This window comes from Acinonyx jubatus, chromosome A1, assembly GCF_027475565.1.
Source record: "Acinonyx jubatus isolate Ajub_Pintada_27869175 chromosome A1, VMU_Ajub_asm_v1.0, whole genome shotgun sequence".
NCBI lineage: Eukaryota > Metazoa > Chordata > Mammalia > Carnivora > Felidae > Acinonyx > Acinonyx jubatus.
In genome coordinates this window covers 161,526,092-161,538,970 of record NC_069380.1, presented here as the reverse complement: position 1 = coordinate 161,538,970, position 12,879 = coordinate 161,526,092, and the positions used below count along the sequence as shown (strand labels likewise).

At 32.2% G+C, this 12,879-nt stretch overlaps 1 protein-coding gene across 32 annotated transcripts in view; it reads right to left on the bottom strand.

Annotated features, from left to right (window-relative positions):
- PPIP5K2 (diphosphoinositol pentakisphosphate kinase 2) overlaps positions 1-12,879 on the bottom strand; it is a 71,372-nt gene that overhangs the window by 56,111 nt on the left and 2,382 nt on the right. For 20 of the 32 annotated variants that reach the window (XR_008299915.1, XM_053225212.1, XM_053225229.1 and 17 more), the window contains 5 exons: positions 11,091-11,454; positions 6,444-6,639; positions 3,850-3,940; positions 2,540-2,625; positions 1,304-1,458 (listed from right to left, as the gene is read on the bottom strand). Coding sequence is in view for 31 of the 32 variants with exons in the window: in XM_053225212.1 (XP_053081187.1) it covers positions 1,304-1,458; positions 2,540-2,625; positions 3,850-3,940; positions 6,444-6,639; positions 11,091-11,216 (654 nt within the window). In the remaining variant the exon portion in view is untranslated. The other 12 variants (XM_053225227.1, XM_053225315.1, XM_053225321.1 and 9 more) reach the window with 3 other exon arrangements.

The window sequence follows — 12,879 nt, the reverse complement described above, 5'->3', positions numbered from 1 at the left end:
ATCACCCACCCTCCCCTCCCTCCCACCCCCAATAAACCCCTCAGTTTGTTCTCAGTTTTTAAGAGTCTCTTATGCTTTGGCTCTCTCCCACTCTAACCTCTTTTTTTTTTTTCTTCCCCTCTCCCATGGGTTTCTATTAAGTTTCTCAGGATCCACATAAGAGTGAAAACATATGGTATCTGTCTTTCTCTGTATGACTTATTTCACTTAGCATAACACTCTCCAGTTCCATCCATGTTCCTTCAAAGGGTCATATTTCATTCTTTCTCATTGCCATGTAGTAATCCATTGTGTATATAAACCACAATTTCTTTATCCATTTATCAGTTGATGGACATTTAGGCTCTTTCCATAATTTGGCTATTGTTGAGAGTGCTGCTATAAACATTGGGGTACAAGTGCCCCTATGCATCAGTACTCCTGTATCCCTTGGGTAAATTCCTAGCAGTGTTACTGCTGGGTCGTAGGGTAGGTCTATTTTTAATTTTTTGAGGAACCTCCAAACTCTTCTAGAGCGGCTGCACCAGTTTGCATTCCCACCAACAGTGCAAGAGGGTTCCTGTTTCTCCATATCCTCTTATGGGTGCAATTTTGAGCATACTGTCATGTATGTAAAAATTATTGGTATTATTTTTGTCTATGAATCATCCATCTTGGGGGCTATTTTTCTTCTCTCTCTCTGTTTTAAATAGACTCCATGCCCAATGTGGGGCTTAAACTCAGACCCTGAGTCGCATGCTCTACCAATTGAGCCATCCAGGTGCCCTAAGATGCCATTTTTCTTTTTTTTTTTTTTTTAAACTTATTTATTATTGAAAGACAGAGAGAGACAGAGCATGAGCAGGGGAGGGACTGAGAGATGGGGAGATAACAGAATCCAAAGCAGGCTCCAGGCTCTGAGCTGTCAGCACAGAGCCGGACGCAGGGCTCGAACTCACAAACCACAAGATCATGACCTAAGCCTAAGTTGGAGGCTTAACTGACGGAGCCACCCAGGTGCCCCAAGGTGCCATTTTTCTTAAATACTGCTGATCTTTACCTGAATTTCTCATAGGCCGGATACATAACTGGAAGATGCAAATGAAATCAAATAATACTCTTCATAGTTTATACCTAGAAATTTTGCATGCATCGCATTAAAAAATAAAATAATGCCTTGCTTTTCTAACAAAGAAGAGTACCAGTTTTCATTTATCCCTAAATGATACATTCTTAGTCTTAATTCTATTAAATACTTGATTACTTTTAGTAAAATTTGCACAGAGTATGAAGAACAGTATTCCCTGGGATAACAAAGGTTTACCTTCCGAAAAAGTCTTTGACTTCCACCACCAGCAGATGTTGGGTAGTAAATGTAAACATTATGATCCTCTGCACTGACTGGCTTTTCTACAAATGGCTTTTGAAAAACTTCACCATTTACTTCTACATGATCTTCACCTTCAATCAGATTGCACTCTAGAAGTCAAACAGAACATCAGGAAAAATTACATACTGTATATTATCTGGAAATAGTATTATTATTGAAGTTTTTACTACAATGGAGATTACAAAGAAAAGTAAGCTTGGATAATATATGATTTGATTTTAGTTAAAACTATTTATGCAAACAACATACATCAACATCTATGATCTATGACATTAAAAACTATAGTTTTTCTTCAAAATCTTATGAACCTGTCATTTCACCTTATCAATCCACAGAATACAAAGTTAGATAGGAAATGACACCAACAAGAAAGACTGAGAAATAATTTTAGAACGCTATCATCTTCTGAAAAATGTAAGGGATCATTTGTATCACAGATACTATAAAACATGAAATTATTCAGGTTACTAAAGTAACCTATACAAAGTAAGCAAGCAATCTAATTAGGAAGTTATTTTTTTTACCTCTAGACAAATGAGGGAAGTTCCCTGTTACAGATAATAAATGTTATATTTTGTTTTTAATAAAAGTTGCTTTTAGATACAATAAAATCATCAGAATTCCCTAAAATACTCTTATCAGAACATTAAATCTTAATGCAGATAAACATTTATCTTGGTTTTTTTAGACTGCTATATATAACTTACATGTTATATTTAGATAACCAGAAAAATGAAGCAAAGGGTGCTTTAAGACATTAGTAGGTAATAATATTTCAAAATTCCTAGTCATCAGAAATTTAATCACAGCATTCTAGTGTGAAGTTTCTAATGCTTAATTCAAGAGTCAGAGATAAATCACTTGTTTACACTAATCAATACAAATTTATTAAGCACATAATTTAAAAATTCTTCTTTATATTTCCCAAATAGATGTCAAATGCAAACCAAAGAAAAGTAGGATATATAACTCTTAAATTATTACTGGGTCTTTTAGCTTATAGTGCTACACTTCAACTGAACATAATACTTAATTGGTTCATTTCTTTAAAAAAAAGTAAACAAAATACTATGAATTCTTCAAATTCCTTCTACTTAATTATAGAAGGGAAGTGGCTCAAAAGTATGTTGAGTGACAAAAGGCAGCTCGCTCAAAATCTCTTACTGTTACCTTTGGGATTATTTGGGTCACGGTTCAAAATTGCGTAACGTGGAAGTAAAATACCTTCAGCCTGAAGAATACTGTATACTTCTCTCCTGAAAAAAAGGGAAAAAAAGTTTTATTCTATTTCACAAGTACATTATTACTACTGTATTACTAAAAAGGCATGGATATCAAGCCTTATTTCTTAAATAAAAAATTTGTCATTTAAAGTATCAAAAAAATATGTATTCAAAGGAAATATTATGCAGTATTAAAACAAAAATGTTTTAATGTGGCATTAATGTGTTTTATGTGGCATAAAACAATACTTTATGTGGCATATTAAAATACTAACATTTAAAATTGGGAATGTAAATGTATAAAAAGAAATGGTCAAATAAAGTTGCTATAAGCAATGACAGAATATTACCTAACCATTAAAAACTTTATACCTAAAGAATATTTAATGGCATGGGAAAATGTTCATTGTATTGTAAGAGAAAAGTGACCCTGTGTAAAATGTAAGTCCATGTACATATTGCTTTCTATATGAAAAAAATATGATAGATATGGTGGCAGGGTAAAATCCTTTCTTGATGCTTTTATTTTCCAAATTTCTTAAAGTAAATATGCATTTTCATATATATGTATATAACATATAAGCATGTATTAATATGGAAATCTAGGAAAAATGTTTTAAAGTTTTAGATATCAATAATGTCACTATCTGGAAGAACAGAATACCAGAAACAAAAAACCATAAGGCCTTATAGTTTATAAAGTATTTTCATACATATAATCTCATATTGTAATGTTCACATAAAGGAGAATCAAATGTTGGTGAAATCATAAGGGTAGCCATCAGAGTGAAACATCAAACAATATAAATAAATATATTTGTATTTTACAGTGTCTCTTGGAAATCCATGCTTTTGACCTGTAAAATGAATGCTAATATAGTGAGGTATTTTTCAAAACAGTTGCACTTTACCATTAAAAATAATCTAGTATAGCCCTAATTTCATCATCAGTCATCATGACAGAGAAGTTGTTCATAATTTTCAGTGGTTCAGTAGACTCCAGAAATTAAATAAATCTGGTTTAAGTCCTCGTCCCACTATTTGCAGGACTACTTGTGACTTTGGGCAAATCAATTCATCTCCCTGATTTTCAAGATTCTTCATCTACAAAATTGGGTATAAATACCTATTCTTAAGTATTATTTAGAGGATACCAAAAATTAACGTATATGAAAACACCTGATGCCATATCGCTTACAGTATACACTAAATAAATGTTAATTTTCCTTCCCTTATTCAGCCATCTCCATCACTCACCTATCTTGTATGAGATACTGCATATTCAAGTCATTGATTACAAATGGATTCCTGAGTTTTGCATAGGCAACTGCTTTGTCCAGTGGAAATCCTAAGAACACATATTATTAACATATTCTGTACAATCTCAAGATAAGTTGACATCTATAACTTTATCAATCTGAATTTATGCCATTTCTGATAAAAGGTTAGTTTTATTATCACTACTTTCCATATAAATCATGGAAAAATAAACACATAAAACTTAACTTGTACTATTAATAAGTCTTATTTTTTCCTAGTTAATTTGATTGATAAGGCACAATAAGCTAGTGGTTATATAACCAAATTTAGAGCACTGACACATTAGTCAACACCTGATTATTCAAAGTCACTGATAAAAAGTTAAGATTACCTCATACACAAACAGAAATCTATATATAAATAAATATATCACAATCACTTGGTGATTTTTAAAATATATATAACTCTTTTTCTCACTTTTTAAATTTGATATCTATACATATAAATTGTTGATAATTCAAAGAATTTATGCATCTTTAAAATAGCAAAAACAAAAGTTAATTCTCTTGCAAAGATATGCTCTAAATATAAAGTATATGAGTAGAATCATACTTGCTGTTACTAGGTCAACGTTATCAGAAATTAACTCAAAAATTACTAGCCTTTGGTAAAATTACTAATTACAAGGAAAATAAATCAAATGGCAGATATAGTAAGAGGCCTAAAGTATCTAAAGCATTTTAATGATTCTACTATGCTGTCTGTATTGACGCTAAAAGCTCCAGTTTTATCCATCAATACCTATTACTTAGAGATGGTAAGGCAGTATTCCCTAAAGGTTAATATAACAGGGTCCAAAGTCCTGGCTCCATCTTTCATTAGCTACGTGATTTCGGGCAAATTTACCTAAAATCTCTCAGCCCCTGATTCACAACTATAAATGGGTATTTTGACAGTCTTACCTAGTACAGTTTTTGGAGGAACTCCATCAAGGAGTATACATAAAACACTTAGCACAGTACCTGACATAATAAGCTCCCAATAAATATTATTATTCCTTAAATGAAAATATTTTAATGAATATCTAATTGAAGAAATAGAGTAAAAATCATTAGGTATGCATAACTTTAGAATTTAACTATAGCATACTATAGTATACCTGTGAAGACGCTGTGTTTTGTAGCATTATCGGAACAGTTGGAGAAGTTAAGTACTAAGGCATACTGATGTTAAAAAAAACTAAACAAAAAACCATAGTCAGTTAAAAAAGACTTATTCCTAAATTCCTTTTAGTTTTTAAAATGTAATGAAAGTACTCTATACCTAGAATCACTTGGCCACAAATTACAAACCCTTCTACTTTTGTAAAGACTCTCAGAAGAATTCATCACTTGTCATAAAGGTATCTCGAGGTCTATGATTTCATGTTTCCTAACAGAACTCAGCATATAGGAACCCTTATTCAGTTCCCTGCTTTTGTTGTTGTTGTGGTTAAAGAGGACATTTCCCTTACCAAGAGACAGCATATGGGATATCACCTTGGAGAGCACCTAGTTTTTACAAGCAAATAAACAGCTCTGTAGGAAGAGCCATGTAGTAGTAAGGGAAGAAACCTTACCCTCAAAGATAAGCTAATTTTCATATTCTCTGAAATAAAGGACTTCAGTTTATAAAGACCAGGGCCTTGGCTTCTCTATAGGCTATAGGAGCACAAGAAGTCTCAAACATGCTCCACCCCTTTCTGGCTGAAGACGTTTCTTGAATACCTAAGTAAAGTGAAACTTTAACACAGCTAGAGATTACATATTTTGGTAACAAGTTTGCTTTAATGTGAATTCATTTATAATTGAGTACATATCTTTTAAATTATAGTTCTTAGTAAGAAATACATTTAATTCAGATAACTGGGTAATAAAAATTTCAGATATTCACTAATAATTTTGATTAGTGGGTTTTACTATGAAGGCATACTTCACCATCAAGTAATACTGAAGTTTAATTATATTTCACTTTGGTTTATAAAAGAAACCGAGTAAAGTCTAAAATTCAAATATTAAGCGCCTCAGAAATAAAATATAAATATGTATATGAGGAAACATCATTTTCTATATGACAAAAGCATAGACCTTAAAATATTCAATAATTCAAGAATTCATTCTAAATAACTTAGAGTAACAAAGATATACTTTCAAAGGATTCATCAACCTATTTTTCACTATTTTTAATAGTGAAAACCGGACACTAATTGTTAAGATACTGGCTGAATGTTATAGTATATCCTCATGATGACAAGCTAAGATGTCATTGAAAATCAGGTCTCTGAAGAATGTAATGAAAGGAAAATAAACCTCGATATAGTTAATGGAAAATTAAATATAAAATTACATATACACTGTAATAGTAAATTTGTTTTTAAAAAATACACAGAGGAAAAATGGCTGAAAAGAAATGTATCAAAATGTTAGCAACACTGATCTGTGAGAATGGGTAAGTTTAATTTTATTTTTCTAATTTATCTAATAATCTACAATTAGTATGCATTGGTTTTATTATAAGAGGATAAAAGTAGTTCCCACCCCATTCTTTAATACCTTTAGAATGGAAAGAAATAAGACAATCACATAAAGGCCAGTTTTCTACTGGTTCATTCAAAATAACATCTTCTTCAAATACTACTACTGTGATATATTTAAATAAGGAGATCCGTTCAAGAATTTCCTTCATTGGTTTGGATTTGGATTTCTTTGCCATGGAACATATTCCAACCACAATCTGTCTTTCCGGTGGCTAAAACAGAAGGAAAACAAAACAAAAAAATCAGGTTGACTCGATACGAACTGCCAAGTAGAGCTATTTTAAATCTTGTTCAGAAGTAGATGAGGGATGTGATTAATACAAATGACACACTAACCAAAAAAGGCATTTTTCAAAATTACATTGTTATTATAATAAATAACAAATAGTTGTTTACAAAGGTTTGGAAAAAATTCTAAAACAATACACTTTCAGGACATCGTTACTATTTTCATTCTGATTTTAAACTTAAACAAATACTCCTTTCTTGACTGTCTTCAACACTTGTTGTTCTCCTTACAAAAGAAAGGGGAAAATAAGGGCCAAAACTTATCTAATCCAAGTAAAAAGACCAATGAGAGTAAGATAAAGAATTCTCTTGCCTAAAATAAGATGTTCTGACTACAAAGCTGTATTACAGTGTTGAACTATTTTTGGAGACTGAGCTTGAATAGGAGTTGGTCACCAATGACAACTTGGAAGAAAATTTTGGAGAAAGCCAAACTGCTAACAGAGGTGTCAATGCTCTTTGAAGCTCCTATCTTTATACTCAATATTCCCATTAATGGTGTTGCTCATCTCTGGCACCCCTACTATAGCTCAAAGGCCATGGTTCATCCTGAGACTAAAAAAAGGAGGAGACAGAAATAATTTATGAGCAGCTCACAGGTTTACAAAATCACTCAAGATTCATTCTGAGGTCTCTGCATTTAAATAGTTAATAATTTATCAAATAAATAAAGCTGTGTCTAGTTTTTCTTTTTAGTTCTCCCCCTTCCATTTTATATATTTCAGATGACAATATAATCCATGCTCAAGTGTTTTACTAGACTCTCTCTTATAAATCTAAAAATAAAATAGGATAACATCAGATTTAAATTGCTATTCTTTATGCCTAAAATTAGATTTCCTCATTGCCTCTTCTAACTCATAAAATCTAGAGGGCAAATTGGTATTGAATTTGATTGTAAATCCTAACCTTCCCAGGATTTGCTGTCTTTCCACCTTGATTATCCACTTTTATGTTCTCTTATTCACTTATTTCCTGATCAAAAGCCTCTATCCAGCTCATGATGTTCCTAATGAATATTTCCCTAGCCAACAAAAGTACTCAAGCTAAACCATCAACAAAACAAAAAAGGCAACCTACTGAATGGGAGGAGATACTTGCAAATGATGTATCTATTAAGGGGTCAACTTCTAAAATATACAAAGAACTCCTACAACTCAACATCAAAAAAACCCAAATAATCCAATTAAAAAATGAACAGAGGACCTTAGTCGGACATTTCTCCAAAGACATACAGATAGGCAAAAGATTCATGAAAAGATGGTCGACAACACTAATCATCAGGAAAATGTAAATCAAAACCACAATGACACATCACTTCGCACTTGTCAAAATGGCTAGTATCAAAAAGACAAGACATAACAAGAGTTGGCAAGGATGTGGAGAAAAAGGAATCCTCATGCACCATTGGTGGGAATGTAAACTGGAGCAACCACTGTGGAAAACAGTATGGAGGTTCCTCAAAAACTTAAAAATAGAAATACCATATTACCTATTAATCCTACTTCCGGGTATTTACTAAGAAAATAAAAACACTAATTCAAAAAGATATGTTTACTGCATCATTATTTACAACAGCCAAGATATGGAAGCAACCTAAGTGTCCATCCATAAATGGATACACATGTGATATATATTATATATATTACACATACCATATATAATGTATATATAATGTATATATAGATATAGAATATATATACATGTATGTATATGTATATATATACATCAGACATAAAAAAGAATGAAGGGGTGCCTGGGAGGCTCAGCTGGTTGAGCATCTAACTTCGACTCAGGTCTTGATCTTGCAGTTTGTGAGTTTGAGCCCCACATCGAGCTCATTGGTATCAGCCTGGAGCCTGCTTTGGATTCTCTGTCCCCCTTTCTCTGCCCCTCCCCTGCTTGTGCTCTTTCACTGTATCTCAAAAATAAACCTTAAAAAAAAAAAAAAAGAAAAAGAAAAAGAATGAAATCTTGCCATTCACAATAACATGGATGGACTTAAAGGATATTATGCTAAGTGAAACAGAAAAACCTTATGATTCCACTTACATGTGGAATCTAAAAACTGAAAGAAATAAAAAAAAAAAACAAAACATCTAGACTCAAACACAGAGAACAAACTGGTGGCTCTCAGTGGGAAGGGGAGGTGCAAGGATGGGTGAAACACGTGCAGGGGATTAAGAGGTACAGACTTCCAGTTATAAAACAGAGAAGTTAAAGGGATGAAAAGTACAGCATAGGGCATACAAAGTAGAAACTTTGTATGGTGACAGATGGTAACTACACTTATCATGGTGAGCATTCTGTAATGTATACAATTGCTGAATCACCATGTTGTACACATAAAACTAATGTCAATTATACTTCAGTAAAAACAGCATTCGACCTAACACTTCCTACTGTTTTACAGATTAAAAGGCTACTTTTATTTTACTTTTATTTTATTTAATATTAAAATGTTAAATTTTGTTTATTACAGATCTATTTAATATCTACTCATTGGCTAAGATCAACTAGAAACTTTCAAGTTTAAAATGCACAAATAAAGCTGCATTATTAAGACAAAATCACAGAATTTTCCTATCAGGTAAAATTACATGATAGCATGTAATTACTTTTTAAACAGATCTAAATTACTTTGTCAGATTTAAGGTCTAAAATGAAATTCATACCTTTAATCTTAAAAACAGAATGACCTAGAACAAATCATTTTGTTCTATAGGTCAACAATCTATAGGTCAAATGAACCAAATTGAAGCTACTCAAAAGTGACAATTATATATCACAAATGTGAGTTCAATTTAATTAGTACCAATAGTCTAAGAATTATACTAAAAGTTAGATATACAGAAACTACCTACACTCAAAGTGCTGTGAATCTAACAGGGATTACAGTAACAATGCAGTACATTATGATACATGGAATACAAGTATATGTGTTAAGGTATATAATGGTACTGAGGAAGAAGTATTCAAGTTTACAAGGAGAAGGGGAAGAATGAATATGAATAATGAGCAGGGTTTTGAAGAATGAAAAACTATTCACAAGGTATCCCTTCCCAGAAAAGGGCATTCTATACAGATAAAGGAATACACCCAATGGCGAAGAGGCATGCCACAACATAGAATAACACGTGAAAAGCAAAAATTTGATACTGCTGAAACATAAAAGGTAGAAGGGAAGAGAGACAAATAGAGTTCTGGATATAAGGGACAGAAGTCCTAATCTGGAAAAAGTGGACTTGATGGTCAATGACATTCACAGTGTGTTCAGATGTACTCTAGTGAAAAGGGATAGGAGTACTTGAAGCTGAGTCAATAGCACTTCCTAGTTTAAGTCAGCCAGAGAAGGTCTGCTTTCCTGTTTCACTTATTGGATTTCTAGACAATACTTCAGATGAAGAAAAGCACTGCTCGTAAGAGAAGCTTGAAAATCATCTTTCCCGGGCTGAGGATGAGGGGTGGGTGGGAAAGGTTTCAAGTGAAAGCAGTCTGATTCACATTTCAGACACGCATAACTGCACTGGGAAAAGTATTAAATAATTATGAGAAAAGATTTAAAGAATAATCTAATAGCTATTTTTGGTTTGTTTTTAACTACTTTTACCAAGTATAACAGGTTTGAAAACAAAATTCTCTTTCGAACTGGAAATATGAGGGAAAAAAAACATAAGCTTGTATCTTGAATCAGTCTTCACAGTAAAGCAATGTCTATGTGTAAAGGGAAAACAAGACAAATGTTGAGCTAATATAACTATGGTAAAATGAACATAATAAATGGGTGTTATTCCTGAAGATCCACTATGGTTATACATCCTAATAGATCAGATCAAAAAGAAAGTAAGACTTACACAGTTAAACACCCCTGTGGATACTTGAGGTAGCCTCTCCTAGCCACACAGTTACAGGCTTCTGAATAGTTAATACATAAGGCTATCTTTGAGTCAAGCATCACTTGTGTTGACAACATAACAAACTTAACAAAGCTAAGAAGTCCTTCTTTGTAACTTTAAAATGATTTCCTTCAACTTACTTCTTTCTCTTGACATATTTTTTAGGTACTTCTACATACAAGAAATCCTTTTGGTTTATGGTCCTATTCTTTTTGCCATGTTTTCAACTGAGTCTTGTGTCACGCTAGGCATACCAGTGAAAGACACTAGAATCAGCATCATTAAACAACTTAGAACTCTGACTCCTGATTGGATTTCTTGATGCAACATAGATTCAATAATGTAATGAAACATGCTGTTTTAGTGCAAAATACTTCCAACAAATTACTATGTGCAAAAATGGCTTCACAATTTAGACAGTAATAATTCACTTTAACAGTGATGAGTAAGAAGTCTATACTGTACTGGTCTTCTCTCACCAAAAAACTTACAGACTCATCCTCTTCATCCTCATCTTCATCTGCATGGTGGAAGAAATGTCGATAATTTCCTGAATTTATTTCTGTATCTTCAGGCCCAACAAAGAACCTGGGGGCTTCACTCATTTTTATTTCATTTGATATAGATATAAAGCACTATACTAAAATGGCTTTTAAATAAACCATTCTCTCTCTACTATACAAGGTCTGTTGCAGCTTGTTTTTGCTTTTACAATCACTTGAAATTGTGATGACAGTTAGTTGGCAAATGTTCTTCTGTTCTCAGATATCATTGCTTCATTTGTTGATGAAGTTTAAAAGAGAGGCTTAGTGCTTCAGTTAGTTGATGCAACAATCTTTCTACCTAAAATACAATGAAAAAATTAATTTTGGAGACTGTACTTCAAAAACATTCATGTAAAAGTAAAATGATACTTGTAAAATCATTACCAGTAATTTGATGCATACCTTCAAATACAAAGACATTTTCTTCCATGATATTAAAAAATTAGGCTTTGATATTTAATAATCTACATTTTAACAATTCAACAAACTGATTCAAAAATAACAAAAAGACAGTAACAGTAACAATAAAAATACACAGTAAATTCTTTAAGTCCAAAAATATCTAATAAGTGAGAAAATTATTCAAATTATAACAAAATTCCATTAAAAGCTGAATTCCTTTGCAACACAGTTCAGTAATATCTGAATAGATCAGATCAATATCCGAGGGAAAAAACCCCAGATAAAATGCAATGTAAATTTAAAACCCATTGACAACTATAAATCAATTTGAAAACTCATTAAATCAATTTTTAAAAGGCTTTAACTTGAAAGTTCAACTTGCAAACGAGGCTTTTTTTATTTTTATTTTTTTTAGGGAATAAAACCTTTCTGCATTCTAGTCTCAAAAAATATCAATAAAACGAGAATAAAGAAAATATTTCATTTTAACAGCAGCTTTTGAAGTTTTAGAAGTCAAGAATTCTTTGGCTAAACTAATAAAAATCTATGGATTCTCTCCTCAAAAAAAAATGTACAAGTGTAACAAATTCTGCAAAAATTTTATGTGATTGACACCCAAGCTTTCCACATAAACAGATGTCTATCAACATCAGTTCAAGAAGTCTCATGTAACAGTGACATCTCAAAACATTCTTTACCAAAGTTGTTTACATGTACTTGTTCCTTGGTCACATTAAAACTAATTACTTACCAAGATGAAACTATATATCAAATAATTCATTGGATTACTGGTAATATAATAAATTATTTGATCAAATATTCTTAAGAGTTGGGAGTGTATGTTAGATAAAAAACTGTAAAGTGTAACTCCAAAACTCTTATTTCTAAAGATGTATGTAATTCTAGTTTAATTGGTGGCTCCCTATTAAATAGTGAAACCCTAGTGTACCTAGGCAGGCTTCACTGTATCCAATTTTCAAATTAAAATTGCACGGTGTTAGGAAATTTAAAACGGTTTGTGATTAAAAAAGGTAGAAATACTTGTTCAAAAGACAAATGCTACTCAACTCTGATTTATAAATTGGAAAGTACCATGCTACTAAAGTATCAACACTCAAGGAAGTGGTTCTCAAACTTCATCACACATCAGAATCACCAGGAAGGCTTGTTAAAATACTAAAGTCTCAAAGTGGGAGCCTATACTCTGCATTTTTAAAATTCTATGGTGATGCTGATGCTGCTGGCCTGGTAATAACACTTTGAGAACCACTGCTCTAAGAGCGCCTGGATGGCTTAGTCTAATAAGTGTCAGATTCCAGAT